The 14,552-nt window shown below is 38.7% G+C and overlaps 1 protein-coding gene across 1 annotated transcript in view; it reads left to right on the plus strand.

The window, feature by feature from the left end:
- acad11 (acyl-CoA dehydrogenase family member 11) overlaps nt 1-12,956 on the plus strand; it is a 43,973-nt gene extending 31,017 nt beyond the window's left edge. The window contains exons 14-20 of the mRNA XM_002937737.5: nt 3,475-3,541; nt 4,138-4,223; nt 4,339-4,410; nt 7,450-7,604; nt 9,226-9,342; nt 10,477-10,586; nt 12,056-12,956. Of these exons, the coding sequence (XP_002937783.1) occupies nt 3,475-3,541; nt 4,138-4,223; nt 4,339-4,410; nt 7,450-7,604; nt 9,226-9,342; nt 10,477-10,586; nt 12,056-12,170 (722 nt within the window). The 3' untranslated portion in view covers nt 12,171-12,956. The remainder of the gene's footprint in view (nt 1-3,474; nt 3,542-4,137; nt 4,224-4,338; nt 4,411-7,449; nt 7,605-9,225; nt 9,343-10,476; nt 10,587-12,055) is intronic.
- Nucleotides 12,957-14,552: the final 1,596 nt, after the last annotated feature.

Below are 14,552 nucleotides of genomic sequence, written 5' to 3' on the forward strand. Positions count from 1 at the left end.
AAGGACTATGGCACACGTGGTGTTTAAACCACAGAAATGAAATCTTTCCTGCCTCAGACTGCTTTTCATAGACAGCACCATGGCACAATATCAAATGTGAAATAGGCCTTAATGGCAGTTGGAAAATGGCCTGGATCAACACCCTTTTAATGAAATGCAAATGCACTGACTCAAATATACTGGATAATATCCTCCACATGCTTGAATAGTTACCGTATATACTCGAGTATAAGCCGATCCGAATATAAGCCGAGGTACCTAATTTTACCTAAGAAAACTGGAAAAACTTATTGACTCGAGTATAAGCCTAGGGTGGGAAAGGTATGTCCTTTTTCATTATGTCATTTACAAATAAATGTCTTACTAAACTGCACTGCTGGGAGAGAACATAAATATTCTTTACATTATATTTGCAGTTCAAACTTTTCAAATGGCTACACAGCAGCTTATCCATGCAAACTATAGGCATTTCTGAAGCAAACACATTATACCAGTGCGGCCCAACATGACATTACTGGTCCTTTAAAACACTGTAGAAGCTGCTAGTATTGTAGAAAAGAGAGCTATAGCAACAGAACCAGGGTGGAGAAAGAATAGTGTGTCAAACCACAAGGTGATTTATGAGACAATGCACACCAGCTATTTTAACCCCTTTCCCTCTCATCTGTTACAGGCATTCACACTACCATTCTCTATTCTGGGGCTGCAGTAGGATGGGATGTGGGGGCTGAAGTTCAGCTAGAAAGATAACAGTTCACTGGTTTAAGGAAAAATTAAACATCATTATATACACAGCATTTACCTTATGCCTGCCTAATTGTACTAGCACACCATACTCCCATTGTAGCACTAAAGGCTGACTGTGCATGCTGGGAAATTGTTGTTGCTAGTCCTGCTGCTCTACAAGTCATGTTCATATCATATAAAAACACAGCAATGAAAGACAATAAAACTAAAAGCAATGAAGTGCACACACGAGACATGCATGTGACTAAAGGAGATTTAAGGACAAGTTGCAGAATAATCAGACTGTGCCTTGCAGCTCCATTCCCACCAAACAGCAGCACATGCACATACACATACACAGAGGATCTTACAGGTCATGGAAACACAGAAGATATGGGAGTGCACGAACTCTGACACTGCTGACATCCGCGGGGGTTCACGCTCCAGTAAAGCTTGTTGTAGTGTGGCCGTCGGCGTGTGATCTCCAGCAGGCCGGACCTCTCTTCCCATCAGGCAGATAAATCACTGCGCAGTGTCAGAATGTCAGCAGTCAGCAGCGCCGAATATTATTATCTGAACTTCACCCCCCACATCCCGTCCTACTGCAGCCCCAGTATAGAGCCGGCATGACCTCGCTTCCCATCAAGCAGCTCTGACACTGCGCGCGAATGTCAGCAGTGTCAGAGCTGCTTGATGGGAAGCGAGTTCATGCCGGAGTGTCAGAGTGCGCCGAATATTATTGATTTATTTGCTTCATGGGAAGCGAGGTCATGCCGGCTGGAGATCCCACCTATCATCACACGCGGACGGCCACACTACAACTTTACCGGCGCTTGCGCGAATGTCACCAGTGTCAGAGCGCACCGAATGTGCGTTCCCCTGTCCGTGAATTGACCCGGTCCCCCGCTCACACCTGCCAGCAGACAGAGAAGACGCAGCAGGAAGCAGTACTGGGAGCAGTATGGGGAGCGGTACGGTCAGCCGTATATACTCGAGTATAAGCCGAGGCTGAGTTTTTGAGCACATTTTTCGTGCTGAAAAACTCGGCTTATACTCGAGTATATACGGTATTTAAGTAAAAACCACAAAAAGTGCCAGAAAAAACTTGACATGTAAAAGTTGGTGAGGTTTGGAAGTCTATGGTACTTGTCTCTATCTAACAACCTCATTTATGGGTGGCCTGAATTATGATTGCTCAAGCCCCTCCCCCGTGTTTGCTAACTTTTCGTTAAATTTCTAAGGAAAAATCGTACTTTGCACAAAGAATACGAACATTTTGGAATTCGTTAATGCTTTGGTTACACTTTCCACTGGACTATCTTTTTTGCCAGGTTTAATCTGTCGAGTGCCATTGAGTCCTATGGAAGGCTTCCAAAGCCAGACATGGAAGGCTTCAAAGCCAGAAAGGTTTTTGTGTTGTTTACGAATGTTTTGGCGTGACTTTCGGTATGCTATTGCGATATTTTCGTATGAACAATAAAAGCATCCCTTCTGCTGAGGGACGGGAGAACGGGGGAGACCCTTCAAAGTCGTGTTACTCCCAAAGAAATAGGGGGGTTGACAGCTCTGGCATAGCTTCATACTTGAATATAATTCATGTTCCAGTATACAATTATGCAAGGATACTTCGATTTTTCTGCTTTCTTATTTTAGCAAACCAGTAAAATGTCATTTTTGGTCACAGTGGCAAACAGTACTTTCCCTGGAGTCTTGGGGGCATATTTATAGCATTTTGTAATCATGGGATCATTCCGTAATTGGGATCACCATACCTTAAGGCTGCTAAAAACATTTCAATAAACCAAATAGGATTGTTTTGCCACCAATATGGATCCTTGCAGCTTAGTTACCATCAAGTACAAGCTGCTGTTTTATTACAGAAAAAAAGTAAAAATAAGTAATATTTGTTTAAGATGGACGCTATAAGATATCTGGATCTGAAAAACGCTATCTGGATAACAGGTTTCTGGAGAGAACCCCTACCTTCCCATAGAAAACCAACCGATATGTTCAGTTTTGTGTAAATATATGTAGCCAAAACATAACAGATATGAACAGTAACACCAAAAAATTAAAGTGTATAAAAATAATTAATATATTATGTACTATTGCCCTGCACTGGTAAAAGTTGTGTGCTTGCTTCATAAACACTACTACAGTTTACAGGTTACTAAGCAGATAACAGATAAGTAGCATAGATTCCCATTGTATTCTACACAGTTTATCTGTTATCTTCTTATATAACCTGTGCCTTTTCTCCTTTTTTCAATTTAAATGGCTGCCCCCGTGGCTACACAACAGCTATTTCTATTAACTACAGAAGTCTTTCTAAAGCAAACACACAACTTTTACCAGTGCAGGGCAACAGTACATTATATTTTAATTATTTTAAAACATTTGTATTTTTTAGTGTTACTGTTCCTTTAATCCCCGGTCCTGAAATTGTACCAGCTCCGTATGCCCTGCTAACTGCTCTACTGCTACCAAACAAGTCCAAGAAATAAGTAAATATTAAGCTACACTGGTCCTCCAGAAATAGTAATGTAAGTGTAACTGGTATTGAAAGCATCAATTGTCAATACTTAGTTTTGTCACCCACCTGCAGAACTGTTAATCACCTGGGCAACAAAATTCCCAGAATCGCTACATGTGCCATAACCCACATTCATGTTTCCTCTTTTATTTAGAATGCTCTGAATTAGTGCACATTGTTCCTCCATTTACCAATAATTACTGCTTTTGTTGCAGGAGCGGGAAATCAAAGCTGCCAAGTAGCAATTGTGATGGGAAAAACTAAAAACACCTTGGCTTCAAAGTAAGACCTGTTTGTACTGTATGCATATTATGTACTGAATGTTATTTTCCTTTTATAAGGCTAATTGTTGTGCAGTCATAAAGACAAACTTACATTTATATGAACTATACTCTCAACCACCAATGTCCTGTTTCTTTGCTTGTTACAATAGATCAGGCTTACCTGGATCATTGTTTGCTTCAGGTTTTAGCATAATTCAAATATACAGATTCTTGTTTAATTTATCCTGGAGCTTTCTTTTGTGATTGTGCCACCTCATTAGACACTTGGAGGTCAATGCAATAGCAGGTCCAAAATTAGCTCTGGTCTTGTCTTGTGATCCATATTAACTGATCAACAGGTAGTATTTATTTTGTTGTTAGAAAGCAAATATCTGATTTGTTGTTAGAAATTACTGGACCTGGGGCAAAGATAAAATCTCATTTCCATTGCTCTATTGGTATAGTAAGGCAACAAAATAGTCAGTTTATTGCAGGACACCAATGCAACATGCATTCCCTGGGGCTAGTTGTAGCCAGTTCAACCTTGAACCGTGTTTAGGATTATTGTATTGTCTCATCAAATGACAGTATTAAACTTATAACTATGTATGGCAGATACAAGCAGCATAGCATGATTATTGTACCTATGGAGACAAAAGGTGTAGAAGTTGTGAGAGCCCTGAAAGTGTTTGGCTATGAAGGTAAGACATTATTGTAAATGTAATTTAAGAGTTAACATATAATTATTTGTATATATGTATATGGGGCTGAGTGCCTAAACCTGACAAAACTCACCTATTTCAATCTTGGTTTCAGATACTCAGCATGGTGGGCATTTTGAGGTACACTTCAAAAATGTAAGAGTTCCAGTGTCTAATTTAATTTTGGGTAAGTTACAATCAGATCAGCATCTAATGATAATTGTTTCAGGCATTTAGTATGAATAGAAATTATATACTCAGGCAACTTTATAACTTTGATAATTTCAGCTAAGAGCAGTGTCAGATCCAAGGAAGGAAGGCAGTATGTGCCTGTATACACTTTATTCAAGAATTGTGTTGAAAATGTGTTATACCTATTATTTTAATTAAAAAAATATATATTTTCTGCATTTTTTTTCTATTATAAAGCAGTTACAGATTTTTGCTTTTGTTTTCACCTCTCTACCTGTAATTATAATAGTTAATTTGAATGCATATAACACTGTCTGTATAATCAGTCCCCGCTCTGTCCCCTGCTGAAGTCTGTGTAAGGGCAATCATAGGCGGATTTTCAATAAGGCTAGGGGAGGCTAAGCCTCCGCGAACCTGCTTGGCACCTAAAAAAAAAAAAAAAAAAACTCACTCCATTTCTGCACTGCTCTGGAACTTTTAACACTGGGGAACTTTTCTAGCATTCCTGCGAACTACAGTTCTGTTGTAATTAACTTTGCTCTGATTAGAGCTTTCTTCTTGTGGCTTCTCCAATAAAAGCACAGCTTTCTTGCAGACAGTAAAATTGACGAATCAAGGCACAGATCTGGGCAGGGATAGAGAGATATTACAAACTGAAGGCACTGCAGAAATGGAGACTGATTAGAAGGATCTACAGGATGTAACTTTACCTAACTTTTTTTGCTGCAGATTTCATCCCACCTCCACAAGTACTATACTGTATTTGTTCTAAAAGAGGGGTCCCCAACCTTTCTTACTTGTGAGCCACAGTCAAATGTAAAAAGACTTGGACAGCAACACAAGCATCATAAAAGTTCATGGAGGTGCCAAATAAGGTTGGCTATTAGGCAGCCTCTATGCACACTATCAGCTTACAGGAGGCTTTATTTGGTAGTAAATCTTGTTTTTATTCAACCAAAACTTGCCCCCAAGTCAGGAATTCAAAAATAACTCCCTGGTTTGGGGGCACTGAGAGCAACATCCAAGGGGTTGGTGAGCAACATGTTGCCCCCGAGCCACTGGTTGGGTATCACTGTTCTAAAGGCTGAATCACTAGCTGAAATTAAATTATTTTTTTGTCACCTAGAATTTGTAATATCCATATCACCCTTGCTCCAGTCCTAAATTAACTCCCCCTGAAAAAGTTAATTGTGCTTTTATATACAGTATGTTTTTGTCATTGTTTTTTGCACTTACTTTTTTCTCACTGTTGTCATTGTTTTGTTTATTTCTAGTTAGTTACAATGAGACTGCATAGCTGAGAAACAAACCAATGTTGTGTATCAGTGCCAGTGTTATAGTGCGAGGGCATCCCTGAATATCTGCCATCAGTACCCACTGCTTCTCACTGCATATAATTTGCCTGGGGTGCTAGTAGCCACTGTATCTCGCTGCATATAATGTGGTGATTTTGTAAATATAGACAGCATTTGACTGTATGTAATGTGTCTGGGATGTCAGTACCCACTGCCTTTTTCTCTATAAAACTAACTAAAACACATTTAAGCCAACTGATCACAAACACAAATGGATGGAGAGCCCCTCACAGAAGTGCATGTATGAATACTTTTACATCCTAAGCATTTTAGGTTGAAAAAAGCACTCACACCCGCACTTTTGCACAGTATCCCTGGAAGTCAGTGGGAACAGCAAGAGGTAGTTGGAAGGGTTATGTTTTACACCATCAGTAAATCCACTAAGTCTCACAGTAGCTTTAGGTCAGTCTGTGTATGGCCCATCTTTAGCCTCCCCAAACAAAAAAGTCACCCTCCACCTTTAAGGGCAATGGCACATTACTTTATTGCAGCAACTTCCCTGAATTTGTGAGTGCTGACAATCTGCACAGGTAGAACACTCAATTCACATAAATGCACACAAGTGCCTTTTATGTCTTACAATTCTCAGCACCTACAATGACAGGGAATTTTCTGACATTCTGTCGCTGCAACAAAATACTGGTGACATGTCATTGCCCTAAGGCATTCAAATAAAGACAGGCCCGGATTTGTGGAGAGGCCACAAAGGCCCCGGCCTAGGGCGGCAGAAACCTGGGGGCGGCATTCTGCCCCGCCATGCAAAGATCTAAAAATTTGTGTTCCCATTTGTGTTCTCCCCACTGCTCCGTATGCAAGTCAAATTTGGCCTATGGCGCATGCACGCTTGCAATCCTGTGCGACCGGGGGTGGCCTTGGGGCGGCAAATTTGTAAATCCGGCCCTGAATAAAGAGGAGCACATTGTATAGAAAACGTATATGTGGGATACTCATTTAGTTACTTTTGGTAAGTTATAATTAAATGAGGCATATGGGATTGACCACATCTAAAGGAAGACACCACACAACTTGCTGATGTACATTAAAGGAACAGTAACTCTAAAAATGAAAGTGTATAAAAGTTATTACAAAATGCACTTTTGCCCTGCATTGGTACAACTGGTGTTTGCCTCCCTTCTATAGTTTATATAAAACAGATCTGCTGTGTAGCCATGGGAGCAGCTATTGAAAGAAGAAATGCCACAGGTTACTTAGCAGAGAACAGATAAAGCCCCATTATATTCTACAGAGTTTATCTGTCATCCGCTATGTATCCTGTGCCTTTTCACCGTTTTTCAGCTTGAATGGCTGCCCCCATGGCTACACACCAGCTTATTTATATAAACTATTGTAGGGTTTATGAAGCAAACACACCAGTTATACCAGTGCAGGGCAACAGTACATTATATTTTAATTACTTTAAAACACTATATTTTTTTGGTGTTACTGTTCCTTTAACAATGACTACAAAGATGTTTGTAAGGGTGTTGGTAAAAGCATAATCCACCTAGTAGCAACTTTGGACAGAATGCAGAATTTCCTATAAATATTACACAAAAAATGGAAAATCCTTTGGATACATTTTCCCTTTACTGGAGATTTTAGTATTTCTCTATATATTTAAAGGTATTCATGTTGAGTAGGAAATTGCTTAACATTTTTTTTTATTCTTCTCTGCTCAGGGGAAGGAAGAGGGTTTGAAATTGCTCAGGGGCGTTTGGGCCCAGGTCGTATTCACCACTGCATGAGAACAATAGGAGCTGCTGAGAGTGCACTGCAGTTAATGTGTGAAAGATCTGCCCAGCGGCAAACCTTTGGGAAAAAGCTTTATCAGCACGTAAGAACAGATTTAAAGTAGAGGTATAGGATCATTTCGAATTTGTGATCTCCATACCTCATCTGCTTAAAAAAGCAACATTTAAACATCAAAAAAAACAGTAGGACTGTTTTGCCATTTGAATTTATGCAGCTTAGTTTAAGTACAAGGTACTGTTTTATTGTAACAGGAAAAAGAAAATCATTTTTTTAAATTACAAATATATGTTTATAATGTAGTCTATGGGAGATGAAATTAGTAAAATTATAGTAAAATTAGTCAAATCATAGCCGTTATATTTATATATATATAACTTGGCACTTCCCAGCCAGGACTTACTGAAAATGTATAAAAAATATTTGATATATGTTATGTGGGATCGCCCACATGTTCAGGGAATCAGGGTCTTTCTGCACAAAACCCCACCACTTTGTGGAACAGTAACTCCAAAAAATGAAAACGTGTCAAAGTAATTTGAATACAATGTACTGTTTCTCTGCACTGATAAGATTACTGTATGCTTCAGGAACATTACTTCAGTTTATATAAATACCCTGCTGTGTAGCCACGGGGGCAGCTATTCAAGCTGGAAAATAGGTCAAAAGGCACAGGTTACATAGCAGATAACAGATAAACCTTGCAGACTACAATAGTATTTTATCTGTTATCTGCTATGTAACCAGTGCCTTTTCTCTTTTATTCCAGTTTAAATAGCTACCCCCATGGTTACACAGTAGACTATTTTTTAAACTATAGCAATGTTTCTAAAGCAAACATTCAGCTTTTACCAGCGCAGGGCAGCAGTACATTATACTTCAATTACTTTGATACATTTTATTTGTTGGTGTTAATGTTTCTTTAACCCAGTATATTAGGAGATCTAGAGATTTTTGGAAAGGACTCAAAATTTATTTTTTCCAGTTACTGTTTAGGCCGTAGCTTGACTAATTGAATGTTTTGATCAAAGTTCAGGGACACTCGATAACATTAAAGAAAATGGAAGAGTGAAAGAACAGAATAGAATAAACAGTACATTAAAAGAGATAAGATTGATTATGTTTAGGTTTGTGCACATTAGTAAACAGAGAAGAAATACTGTGTAAGATCAAAAAGACACCCAGTATATAGAGGAAGGGATATTCCAATATCAACCAATTAATTTTTTTATATGAATGTGTCATTTACTGGCAGAGCCAGAAGGTAGTGCATCATGCTGCATCATCATAGTGGGATAGGGCTGTGTCCCTAGCTCTGTGATTGTTATGCATGAAAATATGTAGTAAATATGACTCCATCTAAAGAAATACAGTATGAATCTGGTTTGCGTGTTTTACTCTGTCTTACCAAAAAAATAAAGGCATCCAGACTAACTCCTATAAGCTATAGCCCTAAGTCCTAATTCAGTAAATAATATCTTCCACTGCTGATCATAATCCCCCACAACTCCCCTGATTTTGATATTTTCTTGTCAGTCGCCTGGTTCACAGACATGTTTCTGACATTGTATTTAGTTTTGCTGATCAGATATTCCTTAAAGTGGCTTATTTTCTCACACAGTCCATTTATATAAATGGTTGTCTGTTTCCAAACCCTTAATTTTCAAGACTACTTTATGATTTGTAACTTTTGACCTTGCATGCAGGAGGTGGTCTTACACTGGATTGCTGAAAGCCGCATTGCTATTGAACAAGCACGATTACTCACACTAAGTGCAGCCAGAGCCATAGACACAGTTGGGAGTGCTCGTGCAAAGAAACAGGTACCGTGTATACAGTTTTTGCTTAACACTGTGTGCAGAATGCAAAAGATACAGTATGTACACTGAGATACTTTGGCCTTCGTAGAAGGTCTTCAGCATTACAATTTACATTTGAGGTAAGGTATCTGCTAACAGAAAAGATAACAGGAAGTGATGTCAGAATGTCCATCCACTATACATAATCATCACAATGTTTGTGGAATGTGGTGCTATAGTGCTGGGCCTAAACACCGTTACTTATACTTTGCTGGAGTACAGGTTCCAGTATACTTTATTATACCCTTTTTAGATTGCTCCTAGTCCATCTTAATTCTTATGGCCTTATACATTTTCATATCTAGCATTCCTAATAGACAGGTGTTTTTCTCCCAGTAAAGGTTTGGTGGGCTAAGGGCAGTCTAGGTATGGTGGGCACACCCGACACATTATGGTGCATATAAATTGTGGGTTGTGGGTTATAGCATTGATACCCTAACAGTTGTCCCATAATCATATTCAGTTTGCCTTGATGGTCTCAAGTCTCAGATGTGTGTGGGCCCATCAGCTGATGACTTCAATGAGCGTTTTTCTAATTAGAAGAAACTGGCATTTTAAAAAAAAATTTGAATGATATCCATGGATACAGCATTCTAATATTTCCCACAATCCTGCCAGTGCCTACATGTTAAGCAGTTAAGCTTCCAAATCATAAATCATGTTTAGTGGGTATGGCTACACCTTATGGACCAGATGGAAATGCCTGTGGCAGCCCCCTTATACTGCCAGCCTACTATCTATAAACAGAGCAGTGGCACTGATTTGTACAAGTGGAGTTCTAGATTTTGCAAAATACCTTATCTTCTATATAACCAAGCTAACCATAGTGGCTGTTATGGTGCAGTAGTTTGTACTGGATGGCTTCTGCCAGCCCATATTTGCTGCACTAGCCAACTGTCACAGACTGATTTTAACTATACTATAGTCTCATTCTGTCCATAAAGAAACTGAATGTTTATAGAAACAATATATTTTGTAAGAACGGAAACTTTAATGTGAGCAGCTGCTTAGTTTCCTTGCATAGGAAATACATGTGAGATCTATGTATTATACAGTCCACAATGAATCACACTGCTGAAAAGATTTTTCCTGTTGCAGATTGCTATGATTAAAGTGGTTGCTCCAAGGATGGCGTGCAAGGTTGCAGATCGTGCAATTCAAGTGTTTGGTGGGGCTGGGGTTTCCCAAGACTTCCCCCTGGCATCCATGTAAGTAATTCTCTGGAAATAATTCATTGATATTGTTCTTGTAGCAAGATGAGTGCAACTCTGATGTGAAGGGAAGATTTACTGAAGATTTAATGGAAAGATGATTTGAATTTACATTTAAGTAATCTGTGGTTATATATATATATATATATATATGTTCCCCCGAGCTGTGTGCTCTCTTGCACGTACCAACGAGTGCACAGAAGACAATATTATTCACACAAAAAAGAAATGAGAGGGAGTATTGATGTAAATGGAAAATCCCTAAGAATGACAGCCCCTCCTGGAATGTAACAAGACACTGAGAAAGCTATTATAGGCAGGTTTAGTTCAGAAAACAAACTGACACACAGCAGTTTCTTTCCAAGGAAAAGCTGTTTCATAGCTCCAATTCAATCTGTTTCCTTTTTCATTTAAGCACATCCTTCCTCTGAATCAAAGAGCAATAATTTATCACTGTGTTTTGATCCACCCCCATTCAAGGTTCCAGGTTCCTCACACTTCATCCTATTTCCCCAAAAGGAACAATGTGCTTCTCGTCTGTTTGTCAGTGGAAGGGATTATTTATTTACTGTTTATATTGCACATAGATGTACGGGGACAGATTTACATCCTTGCCAGACTTTTCTATACAATTATATAGTTTGCAGCTGTTTTTACCGGACTTTGTTTATTAAAGGGGTTTATATTATACAGGCATAAAGGCACCAATCACAGACATAAAGATTGTTTGCCAATTGCTTAAGTTGTGTCCTCCATTTAGTCTCAGGGGATATTCTGATAGAAATGTGAACCATTTATTTATAATATAGGTATTATTGTTATCCAGAATGCTTGGGATCTGGGGTTTTTCAGATAAGGGGTCTTTCCGTAATTTGGATCTCCTACCTTAAGTTTGCTAAAAAAAATGTTTAAACAGTAATTAAAACCACTAGGATTGTTTTGGCTCCAATAAGGATTAATTATATCTTAGCTGGGATCAAGTACAAGGTACTGTTTTATTATTACAGAGAAACAGGAAATAATTTTAAAAGATGTGAATTATTTGATTAATATGGAGTCTATGGGAGATGGCCTTTCCGTAATTCAAAACTTTCTGGATAATGGTTTTCCGGATAAGGGGTCCGATACCTGTACTGTCTACTCTAGGCCACAGGGATCTTTCCATGGCTGGTGGCGAGACTCTAATGGGCCTCTATCTTAACAAACACTAATGTAAGGTGATTTGCAGAAGGAACAGTTATTACCATTCTAATTACTGTGTTTCTTTTGATTTATCACTGCTTAATACATGCACTAGTGGATGTAGTAATGGTTGAAGTATTCACTGGTAACATAGATATTAATATTCTGTTGCTAAACAATATAATTGGTTTCCATTACACTCAAATTGGTCTTTGTATTTATCATGTGTTTTTCACAAGCAGAATGTAAGTTAAATATATACATATATGCTGTGTGTTTTGTAGGTATGCAGCTATTCGTACTCTCCGTATAGCAGATGGTCCTGATGAAGTGCACCTTTCAGCCATTGCAAAACTGGAATTATTGGAACAATCAAAGCGGCTTTCTGCTAAAATCTGACAGCTGGATTGTGTTCAAAAAATGAAATCGAATGACATAAAGAAAAGGTTCACTGGATGCTTGACTGTGACTTGGCCACCTGCGTGCATGTGAAGATCTCATAAAATAATGCCAATAGGATGAAGTATCACAGATCTTATCTTAAGAAGCTGATGTTTAAAGGGGCACTTGGGTTTTTTTAACTGGATTTCCCTACCATATATTGACTGACCTAGTTTCTTATAGTTATAGCCATAAAACAGGGTTACCCAGACTTTTATTGAACCTATTGCATCAGGATGTACTTCTCCATTAAACCTGGAATTTCACTGCTTTTATAGAAAACATATTGTTATAGAAAATAAAAATACCTGATTCTAAACCGATTAAAGGGGTTGTTCACCTTAACTTTTAGTAACCTAATAGTAGGAAGATCCCAGAAAGATGATCTAACTGAACTGTGGACTGCAGACGTTGCATAAAATTAATGCCACTTATTATAGGTACTTGTGTCCAAAGCTGATTTTTGCACTTCTGCATAGTTGCACTTGGTGCCATTGTATCTATCCTACTTTTTGCTGCCAGTGCTGCACAAGTGCAACTCTACTACCATTCCAAGGGTTGTATTCAAATTTGCAGTTTGCACACAGCACTTGCGGTTATAAGTGACCTATTTTGTTGTTTTATAGTTTCCACGAAAAGGGAGCCAATAATTTCCTGTGCTGATTTCTGTCTGGCCAATCCAGCCGGACGTGGGCAGGCACCATGTATAATGTTCTGTCTGACCAGAGCTGCCAGGTCTAATTTGCAAAACAAGCCAAAGCCAGTCACAAAACTAGGCCAAAACCAGCCAAGAGCCATTTCCAAAATAGCCCAAACACAAGCACAGTAGTAGATGGCAACATCTTCATACATGTCCACTTTGTGGCAGCACACCCTCAACATATAACACTAAGCATTATATGACAGACATTATGGTGGTTGATTTAGGTTTCCACTGTGTGAAATGCTTGGGGAGCACTACACTCCCTAACCCCAGGCAGGATACACATATGTTTAATGGCTTTTTATTGTTTATAGCAGCTGGTCAACTCCAGATTGTGGGTTAGACCGAGCACTGGCACAATAGTGTGTTTCTAGCAGCTGGTCAACACTACAGCGTGGGTTAGACCAAGCGCTGGCGATTCCTTTCTGTGTTAGGATACACATATGGGTGTGTTGGATTACAACTCTCAGTAACCCCAAGATAGCCTAAGATTTATAGTCTAAGGATCAACCACAAAGACACCCACCAACATAATTTAATGACATCATACATTCTTTGTGCCTTTCTCATTCTATTGATATTATTTTTTTAAGTTAATCACAAGAATAGAAAGTGAAATGTGATTTCTCTTAGCAATGCTAGTGATTAAATAATAAAATGGAATGAAAGACATAGGTGAAAAAACTGCCATTTGCCCCTTAAACAGCTAAAGCTGCCTTACTCTAATCAAGTAAAATTACTTATCCCTAAAAAATTGCCATATATCAGTGGATATTGTAATGACATTTCACCATCAGCATGGAATGTTCCTAACCACGAAGGATGAGGTTTTGGAATACAAGTTGTTACTGACTGATATGCTTCTACATAACTGATTTGAAGGACTATATTAATACTGTGTATAAATGGTCATATGTTTAATTTTCTGTTCATTCAATAAAGATTGATTTAGTTACAAAACAAAAAAAGAGTTCCGTTTCATTAGAGGTTGCCCTACCAAGTGAACCTTTTTATAACACCTATAGTACAGCAGAATAGTCATGGACATACAGTATTTGCACTTTATATTCCAGGAGATTGCTCAGGGCAAGCAGCATAATAGACAGTAGTTTTACTAGATGCACATCTCACTGTGTTACATAGAGGAAAATAAAGTTAAAATGTTCACTTAATTTATTCAGGGGCTTATAACATTCTCAAATATTTGCAGACACTTTTTATATTCCCTTTAAGCCCCAAGCCACTGTCAGCACAAGCCTCCCAAGAACCAGCCATTGTGTGCTTTTACATGTTTCTTGTCAGAGGGAGAGGGGCATCTGTGCTCACTGGACAAAGTCTGAGGCCTGAGAGGTAGCAAAGATCCATAACAGGTGCATGCAGGATTAGGAAGCAATAACGCAATATGGTTTTTGTTGGCAGCAGAAATTCACATGCAAATATACACTAAGCCAGTTGTTCCCCAGTCTGTAGGGTGTGTCACAAATGGGGGCTAAACAACGCGAGGAAATCCACTGGGACGACCTAATCGACAACTTTCCAGCTTTTAAATGGGGGAATCACTAACTCCAGCAATTAAACTAATTCTCTGGGAGGCTACAATTTTATTGGGTTTTTAAAAAATGTTATGACCAATCTTT

This window comes from Xenopus tropicalis, chromosome 6 (assembly GCF_000004195.4).
Source record: "Xenopus tropicalis strain Nigerian chromosome 6, UCB_Xtro_10.0, whole genome shotgun sequence".
NCBI lineage: Eukaryota > Metazoa > Chordata > Amphibia > Anura > Pipidae > Xenopus > Xenopus tropicalis.